General features: G+C 56.6%; 2 protein-coding genes across 2 annotated transcripts; both read right to left on the bottom strand.

The window, feature by feature from the left end:
• Nucleotides 1-391: 391 nt before the first annotated feature.
• On the bottom strand, nucleotides 392-11,531 carry C21H17orf99 (chromosome 21 C17orf99 homolog). The gene is made up of 6 exons (XM_033091418.1): nucleotides 11,410-11,531; nucleotides 11,017-11,049; nucleotides 3,829-4,128; nucleotides 2,268-2,534; nucleotides 1,995-2,091; nucleotides 392-998 (listed from the first exon to the last, which is right to left on the bottom strand). Exons 1-6 carry the CDS (start codon nucleotides 11,444-11,446, stop codon nucleotides 992-994), a joined length of 741 nt encoding a protein of 246 aa, XP_032947309.1. The 5' UTR covers nucleotides 11,447-11,531; the 3' UTR covers nucleotides 392-991.
• Nucleotides 11,532-14,210: 2,679 nt separating this feature from the next.
• On the bottom strand, nucleotides 14,211-22,174 carry TMC8 (transmembrane channel like 8). Its single transcript, XM_033091422.1, has 15 exons — nucleotides 22,011-22,174; nucleotides 21,661-21,812; nucleotides 21,189-21,338; nucleotides 20,811-20,893; nucleotides 20,129-20,265; nucleotides 19,656-19,803; nucleotides 19,075-19,245; nucleotides 18,636-18,775; nucleotides 17,027-17,150; nucleotides 16,561-16,658; nucleotides 16,195-16,378; nucleotides 15,908-16,038; nucleotides 15,670-15,828; nucleotides 15,166-15,244; nucleotides 14,211-14,671 (listed from the first exon to the last, which is right to left on the bottom strand). Exons 1-15 carry the CDS (start codon nucleotides 22,157-22,159, stop codon nucleotides 14,441-14,443), a joined length of 2,136 nt encoding a protein of 711 aa, XP_032947313.1. The 5' UTR covers nucleotides 22,160-22,174; the 3' UTR covers nucleotides 14,211-14,440.
• Nucleotides 22,175-22,816: the final 642 nt, after the last annotated feature.

Below are 22,816 nucleotides of genomic sequence, written 5' to 3'. Positions count from 1 at the left end.
GAGCGCTCACCGTCCAGCCCCACGGCGGGCTGAGGTCTGGGCCCTCGCTACGCTGGCCCGCGGCGCGACCCGACAGGGGCCAGAGAGTCCCCAGGAAGACAGGGACTCACGGAGGGCTCGGCTCTCGACCGCACCCACCTTTGCCCCTGCACTCCCGCCTCCTCCGTCGGGGCGTCATCTGCTCAGGACCCAGGCTCAATGCACCCCCACTCCTTGCCTCTCCATTTCACTCAAAACCCCCCGCCACAGCCTGGACCGCCTCCCTGCCTGGCCTGTCATTCCTTCCTCCTCTCCCGAGCTAAACCTGGGTGGGGTTGAGACCACCCTCCAATTCCTTGGCTGGGTCCCGCCCCAAGGGTTGTGAAGGGCAGAGTGACTTCAGACTTCCAGGCTCCAAGATGGTGTGCAAACAGAACCGAAGTTCCAAGGTGACAGACAGCCGGCAGAGTTTAATCCAGTTCTAAACCAAAATGGGTCAGAGCATCGGAACAGGGAAAGCTCTGTGTGGGAAGTGGGGAGAGGTGTCTTCTCCAGGGCCCACAAGCTGAGGAGGGAGGAATTCCAGACACCCTTTGCTATTGCAGGTAAGGTTAATGAGAAGGTGCTGGCCAGGTGGCGCTGAGTCCTCCCGGGTGAGCTGGAACATCAGAGGTCAGTGGGTGGAGCCAGAGGAGGTGCCACCAGGAGATGGGGGCCACTCCAGGGAAGTGGGGAGCAAATGTGGGGGGAGCTGGGTCTTTTCGCAATCTACCCCCACATTCTTCCCAGACCCGCATGTGGAAGGGGCGAGGACAGGCCGCACAGAAGCCACTGTGTCCTGTGGCCTCCCTGTCCCTGGGCTACAGCCTCCACCCCATCCTGAGGTCACAGAACACAGGGACTCCAGGAATCCAGGCTGGCATGCTTGTTCTTCATTCACATGGTGGGTCTTTCTGTAGGGGGCAAGCACGGGGGCTGTCCCGGAGGGCTCTACTGAGCTCGCATCTTCTGGTCACAACCTTGATGACAGAGGTGAGACTCCAGGTTAAGCAAGCACAGCTCCCAGACACCTCCTCCCCCAACAAGGTCTCCAGGAATTTTATGGTGTCAAGTGCATCAGTGCCTGGGGCAGAAGGAGGGACCTGGGGCTTAGTCAACCCACTAAATGAAGGGGGACACTGAATCACCAAGAGGGCAAGTGCTGGTCCCTGGTCACATGGTGAGTGGGAGCCCGGTCTCTATACCCAGAAGGGAAAACTGAGGCTCAGAGAGGTGATACTGGCTTGCTCAAGAGTCTGGCCTTTGGAAAGGACAGAGACTTCAGATGGAGAAAGGGGGGCTGACGTGAGACAAGGAGGGTGCCGAGGCCAGACTCCTGGACAACGCCCATCGAAGAGGCTGAACTAGGAGATGGCAGTATCTTAGGAACTGAGGCACGTGAGAAGTTGACAGGGCAGAGGTGACTGCCGCCACAGGCCCGACAGGTGGAACACAGAGAAGCCTGCAGTGCCTGGGGTTGGGCAACACAAAGGCCCTGGTCACTTTACAAGTCAGTGAAGTGATGGTCTTGGAGAGGGGATCCCAGGAGGTCTGGCCCTTGCCTTCTGTCACCGGCTGGGAAGCACTGACCTGTGCGGTTCCCGTGGAGGGCAGAAGCCCCTGATCCACCCTGGTCCCCAGAGGCATCGTGCTGCATCCCAATATCCCTCCAGACCCATAAGGAGAGTGCCCCACCCAGAGGCTGGCTGACTCCACTGCAGGGCAGGGCGGCTGGAGCAGCAGTCAGCGGCACAAAAAGCCATAAATCAGCAAGCCTGAGTCAGGCACCTGGCACATGGCAGGACCTTAACAAACTTCTGCAAGTCGCACAGAAGTGACATGGCCCTTTCCATGTCCTGGTGGCAGGTCTGCCCTACAAACCTACCACCCACTTCTCTCCAGCCTGGGCTTCTATTGGTCCACACAGGCCACCCACAGTTCTGACTCCTCCCCCACATCCAGCACCAATTTCCTACCTGGTCCACTTGGTCCAGCCCAGCATCCCAGAGGTGATAGCTGCAATGGAGGTGAGGCTGCCAGCCAGCATAAAGGTGGGTCCCCGGGGCAGCTGTCCTGTGAGGGAAGCGGAGGTGTCTGGGCTGGGCTTCCCTAAGGCAGGGCCAGAGTAGGCATGACTCCTTCCCGATACCCTCCCAGCTCTTGGCAGCGGCCAGGTGGAGCTCTTCCACCTCCCACCCACCTACCCAGAAGCTCCAGCTGCCCCTCTGGAAACCAAGGAGCCCTCTCACCTGGCGGCACCAGCGTGAGGGGGCTGCTTTGGACACTGATGTCATTTTCAGCCTGGCACTGGAGCCAGTCCGATGTCTCGGTCAGTGGGAAGGAGAAGTTGGCAGGCTGCCCATAGGTTGGTTTCTGCTGCATGTAGACATGCCCGTTCTTCCCGATCAGGCTGTAGGTGATGGGTGGGCTGCCGAATGCCTGGCAGGACACCTCTACCCTGGGGCCTGACCCTTCGTCCAGCAAGGTAAAGTTGGCTTGCACCTGGGACACGGGATCTGGCAGGGTGCACAGGGTAGCACAGGCATGGCTGGAAGATGTAATACCGTCTCCGCAACAGGCTCCCTTGTTACAAAATAATGAGCCTGGAGGCCTAACTGATTGCCACCTCCTCCAGGCAGCTTTCTGGATTATTCTCTCTGCCCTGTGTCTGGGCTTCTACACTACTTGCAATGTGTACCACACAATTTCGCATTTGGTTTTATTCATGTGTAGCGTATTCTGGGTTGCCAGACTTAGCACATAAAAATACAGGAGGCCCAGGTAAATATGAATTTCATATAAAGGATGAATAATTTCTTTAGTGTGAGTATGTTCTATGCAAAATTTATCTGGCAATCCTATTTATATTCTTTCAGTCTTGACTCTTTTACTGGAATACACATGCTCTTTCAGGACAGTCACTTGGGAGATTCTACTGTCCCCCAGGGACATCAGCCTAAGGCTCTAAACAGCCTTACTGCTCAGTCACGACCACCACCATAAGTGGAATACTTACCACCTACTAAGAGCTTCCATTGAATTATTTCTACCCTCCTGGGGTAGGTAGTCTTATCCTTGTTTTGTACGTGAAACAACCGAAACTCAGAGACATTGAGTGACTTGCCCAAGGACCCACAGCCCACTGCCTGAGATTGAACCCTCGACCTGTAATGGCCCAGACTGGGCTCGCCTCCCCTGGGCTATCTCCTCCTGGGTGTGGGCCCAGGTGGTCACAGCGCCACCACAGGTCAGGTCGGGCAACACTTCCTGCTTCCCAGCCCTGATGCCTCCTACCAGGAAGGACCAGAGTTAAGATCAGGATACAAATCAGAAGAATACACGTTTTGGGAGCGTGACGGAATGGGGTTTGAAACCATCATTTGCCACCTGCAAGCCAGGCGGCCTGGGGCTATGTTCTCTGTCTCTGAGAACTTTAGCTTCCTCTTCCACAGGCTGAAAGCCACCCTCAGCTGTGTGATGATTAAACTAGATCAAAAACAAAAAGTGCCCACTTTATCAGCTTGAAGTCAGAGCTCTCAGCAAATGGGGCTTGGACTCTGCCCTCAGACTCTGTTTTACTCTCCCTTTGGCTCCCTGAGGCTCCTGCCAGGAGATTGTGCCCTAGGGGGCCCAGCCAGGATCTACCCCAGCCTGTGACCAGGCCCTAAGGGACCGAGAGTGGTCCTTGGAGGCCAGTCTGCCTTTGCCGCATAGCCTCAGACCCCAGGCCCCACGATTCCCACGCCTAGGAGCTTCGCTTATCTTCCAGACCCTGCACCCCACATGTGCCCCCCATCCCGCTGTACTCACTGGCCCACAGCTCCCAGTACATCTGCAGCTTGGTGCTGACCACACGCAGGCCCCTGGTGGGGGCTGCCTGGCAGAAATAGGTGAGCAGGTCTGGCCTGGACTTGCGCGTGACATTGATGCTGAAGGAGGCTGGGTCCTGGGTCTTTATGGTTTTCTTGGCGACTTCAGTGTCCCCACTGCCCCAGAGGGAGTAGGTGATGGGCAGAGGCGCATGCGGTGAATGGCACGTTATGAGAACTCGGCAGCCTTTGGGGAAGACCTCCAGGACTTTGTAGGCAATGGAGATCTCAGGGGTGATTTCTGGAGGTGAAACAGTCAGAGGAGGAGGAAGGAAGTCAACGTTTGTCAAACACCGAAGGAAATGCTGGTTTGGCGGTTCCTCAAAGAGTTAAACAACAAATTACCGTATGACGCTGCAATCCCACTTCTAGACATGTAGCAAAAGCATTGAAAACAGGGCCTCTAACAGATACACAGGCACACGTGTTCGTAGCGGCACTGTTCACAACCGCCAAAAGGAGGAAGGAGCTCCCAGGCCCATCCATGCGTGAACGGACAAATAAAATACGGTCTCTCCGTACAATGGGACAGTGTTCAGCCATAAAAACGCGTGAAGTACCTACCGACAGACACTACGACCTGAACAAACCCCATTGAGTATGGGGACACCATACTGAATGAAACAGACACCAAAAGCAACATACGGCGTGATTCCATTCAGGTGAAATATCCAGAATAGGAAAACCCACAGAGAAAGAAAGCAGATGGGCTGTCAGGGGCTGGGGGAGGGTAGTGGGGAGTGACTGCTTATGGGGACGGGGCTTCCTTTTGGGGTGATGGCATGTTCTGGAACTAGACAGAGGGGGTGGTGGCAGACACGGTGAATGCACCGAATGCCACTGAATTGTTCACTTTAAAATGGTTCCACTTGTCATGTGAACTTCCCCTGGTTTTTTTTTTTCCTAAAGAAAAGAAAAAAACTGCTGGTAAAAAGTCTGCCTCCTGGGTTTAAACTCTTTCTGCCCTTGATATTTACTATGAAAATAAAATGAACTTGAGACATGAGTAGGAAGCATGGAGAAGTTTGGAACACTGGATTCAACTTCCAGATTCAACAGTTTTGTGAACTGTAAGCTGTGGGGACAGGCAGAGACATTCTTGCAGATCACTATGTCCCTAGCCCCTGGTAGGAAACCAGAAATTTACTGTTTGTTGACTGTGTGACTCTCAGATGAAAAGGCAGTTACTGTCCAGTGACGCCCTGCAGTGTGGCCTACGTTCTTGTTCCAGGGATGTCCTCATGTGCTCAAGGTGCCAGGCAGTTCAGGCGTTCCTTGAGTACGCACCTGAGCTGGGGATTTCCTCACAGGGATGGGGACAAGTCAGGTACAAAGTGAACCAGGCACCCAATGAACTGGCACTGCCTGCAGGCCTGAGCGTGGCAGTGGCCGGGAGGAACTCCAATGCTTGTCCACTCATGTACCAGAGGCCTGTTCACGTCAGACCCACCAGGGGAGCTGGGATGCAGGGGCGGTGGCTGGGGCCCAACGCCCAGAAAGGTCAACACCTGGTTTAAAGGGACAATCAGAAGGCAGGGGCAGAGGGCATGACCCAGGCCCGCCAGAGGCATTACGGCGGAGGGACCCCAGGGTTGGAAGGGATGGGCGAAACTAAAGAAAAAGAAGCCACTTCGGGGAAAGCAGGACCTCAGAAGAATTGGGGAGACCCTGGAGGACAGGGCATGCTCACAGCACCCAAAGGTCACTACCCCCAGACCCAGGGTCAACACCAGTCTCCAGCCGCTCCCAGCAGGGGTTCACCCAGCGAGACCACCTCTCTGCTTGGAAGTAACTTTCTATTCTGTAGGCAGATCCTGGAGTCGGTTCTGACACACAAAACACCTCTAAGGTCTTTTCATATCGAGCCTCGGGTTGCCTGTAGTGAATTCTCCACAACAGCCACCGGGATTAAACAGAGCTGCCTTCTGAACGGGGGTTTGGGAGAGAGGGCTGGATTAGGAATGGTGCATTTTCAAGACTGGAGTGTGGGGGCAGTGCCGGGGGAGGGTGGTGCTGGAAGGAAGCGTCTATGAAACCTGAATATCCTAGACCGCATGCGTTGCTCGTGCTCGGCTAGGCACGTGGGCTCTGGAAACCACGCTGTGATCAGAAAACTGCTCACTGAGCAGAGGAACAAACTGGAATGCAATGGTGTTCAGAGACATTTCCTAGGACTCCTATTTCTGACCACTAAACACATTTCTTTCTAGACCAGTGGTTCTCAACCAGCAGTGATTTTCCTCCAGGGGATTTTTGTGTCTGCAGACATTTGGGGTTGTCATGAGTGGGGTGGGGGGTGCTCCTGGTATCTAGTGGGGGAGAGGCCAGGGATATGCAGTGCACGGGACGGCCCCAGAGCAGAAGGATCCAGCCCCAGTGTCAGGAGTGTCGAGCCTGAGAAACTGGTCTAAGCTGCTGCCCCAGCCCTCACAGAATCAGGATTCCTTCCTCTGCCCAGGGCTGCACAGCCACCCACAAATACATCCTCCTCTGTGCCTCTTTCTAAACTTCATAAAAACCCCTATTTTTTACATACTTTTTTTTTTTTCCAAGCAAGCTTTCATGCAACATCCTTGAGTTGAAATGAGGCTGTGTGGAGAGTTGAAGCTGCTCTCTGGACACCATTTTGCAAACTGCTCGCAATCATTTCGTCAGCACGACCCTGGCTGGGGCCAAAGGGCCAACTCATGGCCCACAGCTGCTCTTGGGGCCAGAATCCCTCACAGGGGACATGGGGGTCCAGGGCAGAGGTATGATGACACTTCTCGTTTTGCTTCCTTCACGGAAGGAAATGATCTTGACTTATAACGGTGGAACAAAAAAGCTCGCCCACCTTCATTTCCATTCCATGGCCATTAATAGAAACTTGATTTACATAAGTTCACAGACAGGAGCCATTTTTTTTCATACACTACGCAGTGGGCCATTCACTTTTTATTCTAACAAGACTTGTGTGGTTTTTTTCCTTTTGATTATTTAGTGTATGCATCTAGCCCGCCAATAATACGCAGTCTATCACTTGATTTAAAATTCATCAAGCACGTCAGAACATTTGAATGATGGGATGTCACACTCAAACTTTGATGAAGTGACAAGGCCATCCTTGGGACTGGAAGCTGAGCCAGAAGGAAGGGCTGTGTGGATGGCTGTGCAGAATGTCCATCCAGACCCAGGACAGTAGAGCTGCTGCCCCGCCAGGCTCAGAGGCCCTTGGGGATTGCCCCTCTCTCCACACTTGTCTCTGCGACACGGGGAAACTTGGAGATTCGAGTCCCTACCTTAGAGATCCAATTCATTAGACCTGAGGTGGGACCCAGGGAGCTGATTTTGAATAAACAACCTACCTGTTGAGGGTTGAATTGTGTTCTCCAAAAAGTTATGTTCAAGCCCTAACCCCCTGGTCCTGTGAATGGGACCTTATGTGGAAATGAGGTCTTTGCAGATGTACCCCAATAATCCATACTGGGTTAGGGAGCCTTAACAAGAGGAGAAGACACACACACACACGCACGCACACACACACGTGTGCACACACACTCACATAGACCATGTGAAGAAAAATGGAAGCAGAAGTTGGAGCGTGCTGTCACTAGCCACCAGTGCCAAGGATTGCCAGAATCCACAAAGCCAACACTGCTTCTCCCTCAGCCTCCTGAGGGAACCAGCCCTGCTGAGACCTTGATTTTGGACTTTTAGCCTCCAGAACAGGGAGAGAATCAATTTCTGTTGTTCTTAACACCCCAGTTTGTGGCACTTTGTTATGGCAGCCACAGGACAAATGCAGCCCGCCTCCAAGTGATTCTTGTGAAATGGTCTAGAACCTCCCTCAGAAATACCAAACGGGTTTTAGGAGTAATTGGACGACAATCCATCAAGGTTCCCTTGTGCTCTCTCAAGGGCGTACACTAGTTTAAATGTCCTTCACCCAGATGCTGCCCCTCTGTCCTGTGTTCACAGCAGCCCACAGGAGCCCCCTGGCTCCCAGGTCACCCTCCTCCCCTGCCCCACCCGGTAGAGGGCCCTGCATGTCCCCCTTACATCCCGCCTCCCAACCTGCGCAATCCTGACGCCCTCCCATTGCGCCCTCTGGAAAGCAGGCTCAGTTGGTCCCGAAACCCCCATAACCCTCAACACCTTCTCATCTCCCACACCTAGTGGAAACCAGCCCCCTCCCCAGGGCACAGGCTAAACCAGCGGCTGTCTGAGGTGGTGTGGATCCCCCAGCTTTCCCAGCAGTGGCCTGGGACCATGGGTGTGGACATCCTTGCGATGTTTCTGGACCATTCTCCCTCCTTCCTCCCTAAACACCAGCCTTGAACCTCACATCTTCAGACATATTCCAGCTCCCCCTCTGGGTTACAATGACCTAGAAACGTCCATCATTTCTGGAAGATTCTTGCCCCCGGTTTCTGCGACAGTCATGTGCCACATAAGGACGTTTTGGTCAACAATGGTCCGCATATACAGCAGCGGTCCCATGAGATTATAATGGAGCCGAAGGATTCCTATCATCTAGTGACGTCATAGTCATTGTGACGTCATAGCACAGTGCATTCTCATGTTTGTAAACACACTGGGAGGCCAGTTGTATAAAAGTGCAGCACAGGGGGTGTTATTACTTTGTGAGGGGTGTAAATGTCTAACTATTACATTGTTTTGTACACCTGAAACTAAATAAAATAATAATAATAAAAAGAATTATTTAGGGAAAAAAAAAGTGCAGCACATATGATTATGCACAGTGTGATACTTGATAATAAATGACTATGTTACCAGTTTATGTTTTTACTGTTAGTATACTTTTTATCCTTATTTTAGAGTACTCTTTCTACTTATAAAAAACAAAACACTTTTGCTGTAAAACAATAGCGGCGTTCTGCCGGCAGTGGCCTCACACATTTCACATGTACCGTGTCTCTTAATTGCATCGTTTTCTCTTGCGCTTGATTTAATCTCGTGGTGTTTTGTACAGTAACGTGCTGTACAGGCTGGTAGCCCAGGAGCAACAGGCTGTGCCACGTAGCCTGGGTGTGCAGTAGGCGGCACCATCCAGGTGTGTAAGTGCCTCTGTGATGTTTGCACAACGATGAAACCGCCTTAGGACGCATTTCTCAGAATGTGTCCCTGTCGTTAAGTGGCGCCCAACTATACTCTCAATATTACAGCTGCCATGATTCCTGGGGATTTCAAAATACACACTGTATCTTTCCAGTATCTTGGCTCTTCAATTTCTTAACATTCAGTATCTTTCACCCAACTTTTCACTCCCAGTGAAGCCAGTTCAGCAGCATAAGACGCCACCTTAAGGCTGCACTTCAGCTAATCCTTCCAGGAGATCAGCCCAAAACTTTGGGGTCATCTTCCGTGGCTCTGTCTCTCCCATCCCACCCCACCCGTCAGCAAATGTAGCTCGCCTGATCCTCAGACTGTATCTCGACCAGTGTCTGCCTTATCACCCATCTCTCCTTTGAATCGGGAGAACAGCCTAACGACTCTCTGGGGTTCCACACTTGCCCCCATGTGTCTCTTCTCAACACAGCAGTGAAAGGACCCCGTGAAGGCTACATCAGGTCCTGTCTTCTGGGCAAAGTGTCTCATAGCTACGCCCGTAAGCCCTCCCTACCCAACCCCCTCCCACCCCTCTTCCCTCCCCCAACTCTCCCCTTCCCTGCTTCCTGTGCTCTGGCCATGCAGGCCCTTGTCCAGGTACGTCCTGCTCTATGTGTGTTTGTTTGGGTGTCCCCTTTTCAGTGAGGACTTCTCAGTAAATGCTGCCCGCCTTCCCCACCCCCACCCATGTTCCTTTCCCTTCTCCCTGCTTGCTTTTCCCTACGGCAAATCACATCCTAGCATATGGAGAGAACGCTCAATTTTATCATCACCTGCTCCTCCAGCCCCACTAGAATGTAAGCAGCAGGAGAGCAGGGACTTCGTTTTGTTTCTGCACCTTGTGTATCCATCCTGGGACTTAGAGCAGGGCCTGTACCAAACAGGTTCAGCCATATTGAGAATGAATGAATGAATGAATGATTTACCAGTCAATCTCTTAGGAGTTTGGTTAGCAGGACTTGCTTGGCAAGTGTCTGAGCAAAGTCAGGCGCCTGACAGTGACATGAGATGCACCCTGCCCAGGTTCTTCCTGGAGACCCAGAGGCCTGCATAGACTCTGCCGTCATTTTTTTTTTTTTTTTTTTAGCTGCAACACCACAATGTGTTTGTTTTTAAAGAGAATGAGGAAATGATGTTTCAGCCTGTGCCGCATTCAAGTGAGACCCACCCTTCGGTGGAACAGAGGAGGAAGCCAGCTCTTCCACCCTGTGACCAGGGAAGGTACCTGCTGCGACCAGGCAGTGGGGAGAGCAGCTCCTCTGCCCTGAAGATGTGCAGAGGAGGAGGTGACCCATCACCTTGACCTTATGGGGCACAGGGCTAGAAATGGGGCAGGGGAGAGGGCAGGAGAAAAGCGGAGAGGCAAAGCCGAGTGGAGTCCAGACTAGGAGTGTCTCCTCCCCCTGGCTCTGTACCATCCCCTGATTCATGGAAAGCAGGCCCAGACGCCCTCCTGCTGCCTCTGAGAGTAAGGCAACCTCCCCTGGCTGGACCTGGCGGGAGCCTGGACTTCCCCATTCGCTCACGGCCATCCTTCCAGACCACATGCACCGCCCCCCCCCCCCCCCCCCCCCCCCCCGCACCACGGCGCCCCTCCTGACCACAGCACCGCACCAGAAAGCTCCCAGCCCTCTCTGGGATCACACCCATCGGGCAGAGCTATGGGGCTCCCAGAGGAACTTCTGCTCCAGATCTGGGGTAAAGAGATTAGGATACACCTGCCCAGGGACGTGCCCTCCTCCTTCACCAGCACACACACACACTCACACACACAGGAAGTCAAACACTTTTGTTACTCCCCTGGAGGTCCCCCCCGCCCCAGCCTTCTCTCCTGTCCACTCCCTGCAGGGCCCTACAAGCGTTGACGCTGGGTTTTAGAATTGTCCAATTGTCCACCAGCAGACACTCCGTCACCAGCAGCAACCTTCCCGCAGTCAAGGCACCCACCATAAGTGGGGGGCTCTGACTCCAGGATCCCCAGCTGGGGGCCCTTTTCACTCCCACATGGTGGGCTACTCACCTACTTCCCGCTCCATGGAGAAGCTGCTGGTGGCTGTAAGAGAGGGAGAGTGGAGAGAATAGTAAGGAGAGAGCTCAGGGTAGAGGGGAGGCCTGAGACCGCCCAGAGAGCCTCCTACCAAGGCCAGACAGGACGTCCAGGACTCAACAAGCATCTTCACTCACAACAGCTCTTTCAAGCCCACACTTAGTCTCTTCAGCCCATTCTGCAGATGAGTAAATGGTGGGCCCAGAATGGAGAAGCAATAAGTGGGCCACATATGCCGTAAGGGTCTGGTGTGAGACTCAAGCCCTCTCTGTCTTGTGCTTCCCAAGGTGTCCATGCCTTCAGGTCCCACCTGTCCTGTGCCTCCCAGCACCCCCCACCTTCCAGGATGCCTCCAGTGGGGCTCACCCAGCGTAGCCAAGCAGATCAGTAGCCGGAGCCTCATGTCTCTGCTGGTGTGGGGCCCTCTGCTCAGGCTCGAAAAGGCTCCCTCAGTGGGGGCCCCCTTCCACCCTGGTATGTCACCAGGGTGTTCCTTGGGAGGTATGTGAAGCAGGGAGATAACCCGGAGGCCACAGCACCCCAGGGCCTCAGCAGCCAGGACTGGGCCCAGAACAGCAGACTCCCTCACACCCTGCAGGGAATTAGGGGGCCTGAAGCCAAAGCAGGGCTACACTCAGCCAGCACTGCTGCACTGTGGGCCCTGGGCTTGTTGGGCAGGTAGAAGGTGTCACCATCCTTTGCTCAGGTTGTTCCCTCTGCTTTCATCTCCTGTCTGAAACCTCCCTTCCCTGCCAGTCACCTGCTCTGTGAAACCTCCTGCTGGGGGTGAAGGCTCATCCTCAGAGCCCCTGCCACCCCAGGGTGTCTTGCTGGACAGTTGTGATCGTAGGGGGTCTCAGCTCCACTTCTCATCTCTCCCACTTGTCTCCTTAGGCCAATGGCCACATTGGAATAGGACCTTGACCACAACTGCTAGGAAGGGCCAGGCACCCCTTGGGACACTTTATAAGTAATTGCTGCTTAAATCCTCACAACCACTCAGAGGACGGTGGGGTGGTGTCATCCCCATGTGGCAGCTAAGCGCACTGCGGCCCCGAGTTTGCTGATTTGCCCAAGGCCTCCAAGTCTGCGCTCTCCCTCGCAGCGCCCAGGGAGCCTAGGCTGGCAGTGGCTGCTTCTCCGTGCGTGTTCACTGGAGGGACGCAAAGGGGCTAAGAACAGGACCTTGATGCTTCTCCCACTTCAGTGCCCATCAGCGCCGTCCCAGGGGCTCCCCCGCTGGGCCCCAGCCTTAGACTTTCTGACTTGGGATGCCAGGTGGGGCCTGAGAATCGCATCTCTAAGGTCCCGGGGGAGGGTGACGGGGCTGGTCCGGAGAGCACACTGGACCTAAACTGCGCGCTGACATGGTCAGTCGCTTTCCTGTACTCGCCCTCCCTCGACCGGGCAGTGCTCTGTGTCTCCCTCGCAGGCTCATCGCCAGCCCCAGAACAAGGTCCAGCACGTGTTGATTGACAGACGGACAGGTCTTGTGATGCTGGGTGACCGAGAGGACAGCGACAGGAGGTGCTTTAATGACCATATAAAACTGCGGGCCTGAGGGCACCTGGCCAGAGCTGCCCAGACTCTGTGTCATGGCCTGGAATCCAGCCAGGCGCTGGGCCCCTGGTGGAGACAGGGGGGCTTTTCAAGCACGTCCTGGGGTTTCCCCTCCTTTCCCTCCAGTTCTCCATCCTGGCTGCGGGTAAGTCACCTGAAAGCTTCAGAAAGCCCCGATGCCTGGCTGCTGGCTGCGCCTGGATCAATCGCATTGGAGGCGCTGGCACGGGGCCACTTCTGACAACTTCTCAGGTGTTCCCAACGGCTGAGGTCCCTGGATTGAGTCACTGCCACCTTGGGCCAGAAGCTCCAAAGAGGAAGCTTCGACAGGCTCAGGAATCTGACCCAGCCCTGGGAGTCACCCCAGCCCCACCACCTCCAAGGTTCCTCAAGGTTGGCTCAACTGGGGGACATGGAGAGGGCAGGAGAACAGACTCTGCAGAAGGCATGGTGGGGGTGGGGAGGGTGGGGCGCCTGTCCTGCTTTCCTGAGGACCAACCCTATTTTGATGTGCGGTTGCTGGGTTAGAATACTGGGCGCCGAGGAATCCTGCTCGGGAGAGGCCAACTTCAGAGCGTTGGTTACTCAGGCTCAGATAAGGCCTATAAGCCCCTCGGGGTCAGGGCGGGGAATCACGGCCAAGCCTGTGGTCACACAGCAGCCTAGCCGACAGTCCCCCCATGTCTTTCCTTGAGGAAAGAATAGTCTGTGAGACTGTGCTTTTTTGGGGCTTTGCTTATCTCAATGTTTTACCTTATATTTCTCTGTCTGGTCCCCAAAAGATGGTTTACAGCCAAAGACGGGTAAGATATCTCACGTGAGATACAACCTAAGACGGGTGACACCGAGTGGGACCCCCGATGAGCTGCCTTAGAAGATCCGGGAAGGAGCCTTGCCTCCCCTTCCCCCCTGCCTGGGAAAAGCCATTGCTGACTCTGGCTTTCCTCTCTCACCAGATTGTGAGAGAAGTCATGAGGGCGATAAAGATCAGCTCTCTCCACTAAGCTCAACGGAACTGTTACAACATGAGAGACTTGCCCCCCAGGGAGGTGCATACCTCACCTAAGTCATCACAAGACTTTCTGCTCCAGCTGCTTGGGGACGATGATAGTTAATTTGATTCACTTTTGTGACATGATGGATGAGATTCACAGGCCGTGGAAAAGATAATGCTACTTTCTTGCATGATTATCAATAAAAGCCACCAGTCGGCCGGATTCGGGGCTCCAGTCTCTGGTGACTGCGAGACCCCCGGCTTTCTGAGATTTAACTGCATTAAGTCTCTGTTTCTTTCTTAAAACCTAACCCACACCGCCCCTTCTCGCACCCTCATGCGCTGGACACGACACAAGCCCCACACTGCTTCATGCGGCTCTGGAAGCAGTGCCCAGGGGTCAGATCCTGGCTCTGCCCCTTACTGACCGCACCCCTGCGGGTCTCCATCTCCTCAAAGGTTTAGAAGGAATGACGGGAGGTCGTGTGGGGCACCGTGCACGGAGAACACAGCAACCCCCAGCGCAGGCGTGCCCTAACAGCGGCCAGGTCGTCCCTTCCCAAATTCTGTGATGGCCCTTTCCACCGTAAACAATTCCCGAGCACTTCCAATGGATGTATATTCATAAATTGTATTCATGGGTTACTGTACTACTGTAAGATGCACGTATAAAACACTCAACAAAAACATGAGATAAAAATACAAACACAAGTTCCCTTATTTTCTTCCTGCTGCCCTTGGGTGTGTGAACCCCGTTTTGAGATGCCCACTGAGAGGGGTTGGAGGTCACCAGGGGGCCCGAGTGTGGGGCGTGGGGGCTACAGGTCGGACCCTGGGGAGGCTCTAGGTGGCGGCGGGGGTCGGATCCGTGCTGCTGGGGAAGTGGAAAATACAGGCGGGATCCGCGAGGGAGGGTCCCGGCCTGGGGGATCCCGGGCAAGGGAATCCAGGGCAGAAGGATCGCGGGCGGGGAGATCGACAGTGAGGGGACTCGGGCCCCAGAGAGTCAGCGAGGCCCGGCTCCGGCAGCAGCCGCGACAGGTCCTCCACCAGGTGCCACTTCTCCTGGACTTGCTGCAGCCGAGGAGCGAGCAGCTGGTTCACAGCCGCGCCTCCGCTCACGAGCTGGGGGCGGGGAGAAGCAACCTCCCAGCCCCCTCCCGCCCGAGGCCCCGCCCCGGTTTAGCCCCAGCCCGAGGCCCCGCCCCGGTTTAGCCCCAGCCTGAGGTCACGCCCCATCACGGTTCCCCCAGTAATTAAGAGGCCACGCCCCCTCGAGATCCCGCCCCTAGTCCGAGGCCAACCTTTATTTGGCCCCGCCCCGTAAGGGCCTGGTCCACAAGCAAGACCATCAGGGCCCCCGCCCCGCCCTTAGCCTCAAGCCCTACTCCTAGGAAAACTTTGTTCCCAAGCCTAAGGCCATATTGCTGGGTATGGCTCTTGGCCTGAGGCGATGCCTAGAGCTCATTCTTTCCCTCCACCTTCTCTGCTTCTCTGCCAGCTTGAGACCACACTCCTGGGCAGGGTCTCACCCGCAGTCGGTTGCCCTTCCCAGCCAGATGACTCACCCATAGCAGCTGCTTCCGGAGGCCGTGGATGGCCCTTGCCTTGGCCTGGGACTGCGAGACGCACACGGTCAGGACAAGGCTTTGGATAGATGGGGATCCAAGATCAGTCCCATCCCTACTTCCTCCTCTCCCAAGTCTCTTAGAAAACGCCTCCTGGCGTCTTTCTCTGTCTTGCACTGGCAGACAACTCTTTCTCCTCCCTCCCACGGGGGCTCTGGCCCTCTCCTCTAAATGGCAACAAGAACCGCTGCAGGTTCTCAGCACATCTGCGTTTCTCCAGTGATTAGGTAAGGTGCCAGCTTTACAGGTGAGGCCCTGAGGGAGCTGCCCAGGGCCACAGGAGGAACCCCAGGCCACCTGCCTTGTAGCTCATGCTCCGTACCCCCGTCCCTGCCTCCCTGGGCTCTCCTTGTCTGGCTCCCAGATCCCATGAGACTGGCTGGGGGAGCCCACGGAAGGAAGGAAACCCCCGCCTCCCTCGGCCCCTGTTGTCCTGAGAGGAACCTGAGCATGATGAGGAGAGGAAAGCTGAAGGCATGGGAGCCCAGGAAGTAGACGGCACGCTGGCCGGAGGGTGGCAGCCACAGGGCCACCAGCTCCGGAACCACCTGCCAGGGAGCTGAGTAGTTGGCAAAGAGGCCGCAGTCCCAGGAGGAGTGGATGCTGTGGAGAGAGGGCCAGTGTCAGGTTCCCGGGGAGGAGCTGCCCGCCTGCCAGCCTCCAGCCTCTCTGCTCCCCTCACCTGCTGACCACGTAGCCCAGCGGCACGCTGGCCAGAAGCAGGCCCAGGATGAGCACCAGCTGGAAGAAGAAGGTAGAGCTGGAAGCCCGGAATCGGCGAGGGGACGCCCTGGAGTTCCTCAGGAGGGTGTACTGGGGAGCAAGAAACAGCCGTTGGGGGCTACGAGTCCGTTTGCACACACCAAGGAGTCTGGAGGCCCAGGGAAGGGACGCTGGGTAGGGGAGGCGACAGAAGCGGGAGCCCCGCTCAAGGTGAGCCCTGCTCCCTCCCGGCCGGTGAACCCGCACCTTCTTGATGTAGAAGGTGAGGAAGATGAAGACGCTGTTGAACAAAGGCAACAGGGGGCAGTAGAAGAGGCCCATCCAGGTAACCGTCTGCGCTGCCACGATGTCCAGCACGTTCTTGGGCACCAAGAACTCCTCCCGGTCCAACCAGGCCCAGAACCGGCCTGAGAATCGTTCCACCAGCAGCCTGGGGACAGGGAGTGTCCAGGTACCACCACCAAGAGGAGCGCGTGGGGCGCCCTGGTTACGGCCATGGCCCCCAACACTCACTCACACGGACACGTGTGTAGAACGGCTCACCCTTGGCTGTGGCCACTGGGCATCCCCAGACATGCCCAGGTCACCCCGTGGTGTCCCCACGTGACTCACCTCCTCGGCAGGCTGACGAGGAAGGTGGAGGCCACGGTGAGCAGGAAGTTGAAGGTGCTCAGCTTGTACAGCTCCTCCGCCACTGAGTTCTCCCAGCACTGGTGCAGAGGGGCCCGTCACCATCCACAGTCCCCGGCTGCCCTTCACCCATCCATGGGGGGGGTGTCTCTGGGGTACAGGAGCCTTGCCCGGAGTCTGATATGATTGCTAAGTTAAAACCCGGGCCGTCAGGGTAAGACTGGAGCAGGGAAACCCAGCAGCCAGGGCTGCCACCCAGCACAGCGCACAGCGTGATGCGAATGGCGCCCCCTGGAGGTGAGCTGAGGTATGGGCGGCTCTGCCCACAGCCTCCCGCAAAGGTGAGAGACCTGGAGAGGGACAAGTAGATCAAAGGGGCAGGGAGGTCAAAGTGTGTGGCTTTGGGGAGATGCACGGAAGGGACAGCCCTGAGGGAGCCACCAGCTACCTGGTAGTCGCAGGCGTCGTAGCCGTAGGACTCACAGCTCGTCTTGTTTCTGCCGATGCACAGCATGGTCTGACCCAACGAGAAGGAGAACATCCCCAGGCTGGCCAGCTTCAGCACCACGCACCTGGGGGTGGCACGGCGTCAGGGGCGGGGTCCAGGCACGTGGGCACGCTAGCTCCAGGATACAGGTGTGGCTGAAACCTGCGCTAGATCTGGTCTCTCCCAGGCCCAGCCCCCTCGGAATCCAGAGTTCAGCCTCCTTCCAACCTGCTCCATCCGTGGCAATGTTCCCCAGGATCTTGGTCTTCAGGTGATTCATGGGAGAAGGGTTCTGTTTTTAAATCAGTTTGGGAAATACTGCACAGGGTCCTCCCCACCTGCCCAGCTTGGAAATTCACAGGCATAGATGGTATCCTAATTGCAGGTGAGCTCTTCCTTTCTCCTACCGCCTGTTAATACCCTAGCCTACTTACACTGTCTCGTAGACCACACACACGTGCATGCATAGCTGGGTCATAAGTAGGGCCGCCAATGCCAAACCATTGCATGCACGTTATAGCTAGTAAGTGTAAACGTTTTAATGCTAACACATGGTAGGCTGTTAACAGCGGTTCATCTGTTGAGGGAGGCTGCGTGGCGGGTGGGTGGGATGGCAGATGGAGAGAAAAGCTGGTCCAAAGAGGGGCTCTAGGTCCAAGACAGGACCCTAGCCTGGAGAGGGGAGACAGAGCAGAGCATGGGGACAGAGGAGGGCTTGCGTTTGAGCCTCCACCCAGCAGACTTGGCGAGCTTGACCTCGGCCGAGGTATGTGGTCCCTGTGAACTTCAGTTTCCTCATATGTCCAGTGGGGATGAGGATGGTTCTGATTTCAAAGGTCATGGTGAGGGTTGTGGGGACAGAGTCCCAGAGAGCAGTTTCCCGGCTCTCGGCCTCACGTAGAAAGGTGCTCACTCGGGAAGTAAAAGGCCATCAACTGTGATTGGATGGTCATCAGCCGTGGCTAGTTGGCCGTCAGCTGTAACCAGTGAGCCATTGGCCACTAATATAACTGCTGTGGCTACGCTAGCAGCAAATGGAGGCTAGCAAGAAGATGGTGGCTGAGCTAGCAAGAGTGGATTGCAGAGACGCGTGGAGTATAGTAGTATGACTCCCCTATCTATGGCTCCGTGGGTGTTCCCTTTTGGCCTCACCATGTCCTGCGTTCTTATGTGTGGAGCAGGAACTGAGACCCCACATGACACCCTGCATGACAGTTGACAATGTAAAGGGTGTAAGCCCTCAGGTATGTGGGAACTGTGTGTGTCCCATGTTCCTGGTTTTCCTAGGTACGTGAAGCTGGTTCCCAACCCCTCTGTCAAAACAGTCACTGGCCCCTCTGAATATCTGGCACTTGGTCCAGACTGCTGGCTTGCTTTGGATGGAGAGGAGTGGAATATCTCAGACACGGGTCCCTGAGACAGAGTGTTCTGGAAGTGCCCACTTGCCTTCCCTTGCTGGGCACTCCTGGTGTCAGGAAACAACCAAGGCGGGAAGCAGGACACAGCTCTCCTGCCTCTGAGCCCTCCTTCCCTCCCCCACCCTCCACACGGGGTCCCACCTGTCACTCACCACATAAGGGTGAGGTTGACCTCAGTGTTGGGAGGGTAGTTCTCCAGCTGGACCAGGAAAACAAACAGCAGAGGCCCCAGAAAGTTGACCAGAGCGATGACCCCAGGGGGCAGGTATTGGAGTAGCACAAACAGGGGCTCCTACAGGGGAAAGTGGGGAAGGGATGCCCATGGGCTGGAAGGTCCCCAGCAGCTCCCCCATCTTCTACACCCCCTAAAGTGTAACTCCGGGGCAGGCCCTGCCTCTGGAAACCCACAGACTATGGCAGCATGGTGGTCAGGGGATATTCACAGGTAGAGCCAGTCTGACCTGCCGTGACCTTGGGCAAACTGCTTTCACCTCTCTGAACCTCAGCTTCTTCAACTGCAAAGTGGGACCATCCTGTACCCTCCCACAGTTCTGGCCAGGATTAAATGAACACTTGTCAGTTGCCTAGCACCTCCTTGTTGTCCTGCGAGTACTTGGTGGCCCAGAAGATGGCACTGATGCCCCCGACCACCAGAAGGCCGATGAGGACGTTGACCCGCAGGTAGGTGAGCAGGTGGCAGGCTCTCTGGGACCGGGTCTGCTGTTGCACCAGCAGGAAGCGATACCCCTCCTCCAGCTCTACCTGTGGGGGCGGGGTAGAGGCAGGTTAGGGCTGGCCCTGGGCTGGGAGATGCATGGCAGAAGAGGAGGGTCAAACAGACCCGGGCCTAGGTCAGTGTGTGTCCGAGACAGGCTGCCAGGATCTAGGCAGGGTGTGGATGACACCAGGGCAGGGGCAGGTCCAGGAATGGCGGGTGGTTTTATGTAGACTACCCTCTCCTTGCACTGTGCAGGTGAGCGCTCACACCTAAACACCGCCACAGCCCCTGCTCCAGCTGTAACACCATGTGCACACACACGCACACACACGCACACCAGCTCTCAGTCACACACACGCACATATAGATATGAATAGTTATCCATGCTCTGACACTCAGGCTCACTTGCACACACATTCACACATCTTATACTCACACATGTCCTTGTACACACCTTGAACTCGTTGCTGATCTCATGCTTTTTGATGGTGGCTGCTTCCTGCCCCCGGATGCAGAAGTCCCAGGAGGAGAAGACCTTGGCACTGAGAGGTGACCTGTATTCCTGGCCCAGGAACAGCCTCTGAGGCAGCCCCTTCACCATCCTGGAGGGGCAGGAGGCCAGGGCTTATGGGGGAGAGGCACCGCCCGCCTGCCAGCCCCAGCCTTGGCTCAGCTCTGGGTCTGGAGTGGGAAGCCCCTGACAGCCCCAGGAGCAGGCTTGGGCCAAGGCCTGGGTGGGGATACAGGGGCAGTGGCCCCTGTCCCTGAGGTCTGCAGCTGGTGACACAGACTCTGGACCCTGGAAGCAACCATGAGCCTTACTGAACAGGGGCGAGGGCCTTCCTGACAACTGGGGGGTACCACGCCAAGGGCAGAGTGAGCAGGGAAGACCCCTGGAAGGAGGCAGAGGCTGGGGCCAGCTCTCACCGCCGCAGAATCCCACAGAAGCAGAGGAGCAGGCAGGCCAGAGGGCTCAGGAGGTAGGCCAGGCGGATGCTGTATGCAGAGCTGCTCTCGGGGCCCGCCCGGTACCCACCATAAAAGAGATAGGTGTTGTTGAAGGCCTGAGGACGTGAATGATGACAGCTGAGCACGAGGCCCTGCCAGGCTGTGTGCTAAGTGCTTTCCATGTATTAACTCATTAACTCGCACCATAACTCCGTCAGGTAGGGGTAAGAGTACCCCCATTTCACAGAGGCTCAGAGGGGTTAGGCAATTTGCCCAAGGACACACAGTTCTGAAGACGAGACAGGACTGGAACACAGGAGCCTGCACGGCAACCATGAAGTGGCTTCCAAGGATGAGGGTGGGATGGTGCTTATCCCAGAGGCCTGGGCACTTGTCCCCTATTGTCCCTTGAGCCCCCACCTCAGCTGGGCCCTGAGGGTTGTGGGGGCACATGTCCCTAAGTCCTGAGCTGTGCACAATGGCCTCAGCCTCTTTCTGTCCTCGTCACTGGCCCAGCCAGCCTCTCTGTGGAAGGCCGTGCCCCCCTAGAAGCCAAAATGTCCTTGGAGGGGTGGGGGTCCTCTTAGACTGGGGTCCCCTGAGGGCAGTTCCCTGGGTTCCCCAGCCCTCCTGGACCATAGCCAAGACAGAGCCCACTTACCCTGCCAGTTAGAACATTCCAAAATTGATTGTGGAAATTGGGAACACCAGTCTGGAGCTGGGTGCCACCAGGGCACTGGAGGGCTGTTGAGGGAAAGAGGGCCACTAGGGAGGGGTCTCCAAGGCATAGGTGAGGCTCTGCCCCGACCCACGCCATAGCCCCCAACCCCAGGGAGGCCTGAGCAGTGCCCTGAAGATAGGTCAGGAGGTATGCCATGCAAAAGGCTCGGTCACTTTGAGTCCTGGAGCTGGACCCAAGCAGGAAGACGCCCAGGGTCCGGGCACAGAGGGTCAGGGCTGTCCCAATACTGAGCCCTGGACCGGCCTAGGGTGCACGTGGGCTCCGGATCACTGTTCCCTCCATGGGCCAGGCACTCACTGAAGTTCAAGGCAGGGCCTGGGTCAGGGGGGCGGAGCCAGACCATGGGCAGCAGGACGAAGCTGGAGGTCAGAAGCAGGGTCAGCAGATTGAGCAGCAACAGGAAGCGAAGGAAGGTGAAATAGGACTGGATTCCAGTGCCAAAGAGGCCTGTGAGGAGAACAGCAATCAGTCAGGGAGGCACTAAGCCCGGGTCCAGCTGAGAATCCCAGGGCTGCCCAACCCAGCCGGGTGTGGGTGATCAGCCTCCTGGGACCTGTTTCATGGTCAGGTCCTGGAGGCCTAACAGTACCTCTGGCAGCCACCAGGGGGTGGTGCCGCTCTGGGGGTAGAGAGGTGTGTATGAGGATGGGGGCCTTGGTTGGTGGGGACAGAGGGGCGCAGTGGTGAGCGGCACAGTGCCCTCCTCCTGATTCTAAACTAGACATTGAGACCCCAGAGAGGGGAGGTGGGGTTGGGGTGCAGGTCCTACCCCCGATCTCGTAGAGTGCCCCTTCCCAGAGCCCAAAGCCCTGGGCCAGCCGATGCACTGCCTCCCCAAGGCGCCGTCCTGCAGTCTGCTGCCTGCGCTGCCACCGCTGCCAGCACGAGGTCTTCACCCCCTCGGGCGGTTCGCGCAGCTGCCTGCGATGGGTTGGTGATGGGGGCGTCCCTGAGTCACCCCTGTACCCACCGGGCCAGGCAAAGGAGCGCAGTGGGCCGGGGAGTCTTCCATCCCCACCCACTCCAACAGGTGATTTCCATTCCCGCCCACAGGGCATCCTCGTGCTGCTCTCCCCACCCCCACCGCCAGCCTTGACCCTCCAGCTCTCAGACACTCACCGGATGAAGCGCTTGTCCACCATGGCATAGGGCAGCGTCCGCACGGGTGCCCTGGAGCAAAACAGCCGCTCCATTTCCTGCTCCCACAGCTCTTCGCCTGCTGGCTCCCCGTGGGCCTGCCCCGACTGCACGGACCACTGCCGCAGCATCTCTGCTGGGGTGTTGAGGTTGGAGCACGGTCTGCAACACCCCTCCCTCCCCAGGGGGGGTGTGGGGCCCTGGTTGGGTGAGCTTCAAGGCCTTGGCTCTAGCGTGCCCAGAAATGAAGAGAAAACATCCTGTTGGAAGAGACCTGGCCTCAGTCCCCATCCACCTCCCAAAGCAACACATGGCCAGGGGCCTCAATTTCCCCGTCTGTAAAATGCGGATGAAGGTCTAAAGGACACGTCAAGATGGGACCCTCACAGCCAAAGCCAATGCGCCTGGGCCCAGAGCCTGCCCTGCCCCACCTCCTGTGGCCTCAGGCCTTCTCAGTCACCCTTTGGTGACAGACAATTCCCGCTCCTCTCCTTTGGGAAGCCGGCCCTGCCCCGAACCCAGCGGTTCCTAGGATCCCGCGTCCTGCATCACCCGGCACCCGGCAACCGGGTGCTGGGATCCCCTTCTGTCTGCTGCCTGGTGGTCGGGTCGAGGCTTGGCTCCAGCTCCAGCCTTGGGAAGGGGACGAGGGGACCCGTCTGCCACTTGTGCAGTGACTCTAAGCCACCCCGTCCCGCAGCGCCAGCAGCCCTTCGGCCTCATTTGTCTCTTCCATCCCTCACGTTCCGCCGCCTCGTCCAACTGTGCACCCAGCTCACCTGGGGACA

The sequence above is a fragment of the Rhinolophus ferrumequinum genome, chromosome 21 (assembly GCF_004115265.2).
Source record: "Rhinolophus ferrumequinum isolate MPI-CBG mRhiFer1 chromosome 21, mRhiFer1_v1.p, whole genome shotgun sequence".
Classification (NCBI taxonomy): domain Eukaryota; kingdom Metazoa; phylum Chordata; class Mammalia; order Chiroptera; family Rhinolophidae; genus Rhinolophus; species Rhinolophus ferrumequinum.
The sequence above is the reverse complement of the archived record's forward strand: the minus strand, read 5'-3'. Positions and strand labels throughout refer to the sequence as shown.

Excerpts from the sequence above, each read along its gene's own strand:
- C21H17orf99 (XM_033091418.1), bottom strand. The coding sequence starts at position 11,446 with ATGAGGCTCCGGCTACTGATCTGCTTGGCTACGCTGG. Across the intron at positions 11,050-11,409 it reads GATCTGCTTGGCTACGCTGG|CCACCAGCAGCTTCTCCATG; the intron begins GTGAGCCCCACT and ends CCTCTCTTACAG. Across the intron at positions 2,535-3,828 it reads GTACTGGGAGCTGTGGGCCA|ATCCCGTGTCCCAGGTGCAA; the intron begins GTGAGTACAGCG and ends GCACCCTGCCAG.
- TMC8 (XM_033091422.1), bottom strand. The coding sequence starts at position 22,159 with ATGCTGCGGCAGTGGTCCGTGCAGTCGGGGCAGGCCCACGGGGAGCCA. Across the intron at positions 20,894-21,188 it reads AGGCCCTGCCTTGAACTTCA|CCCTCCAGTGCCCTGGTGGC; the intron begins GTGAGTGCCTGG and ends TTCCCTCAACAG. Across the intron at positions 15,829-15,907 it reads CTGGGCTACGTGGTCAGCAG|CATCCACTCCTCCTGGGACT; the intron begins GTGAGGGGAGCA and ends CTCTCTCCACAG.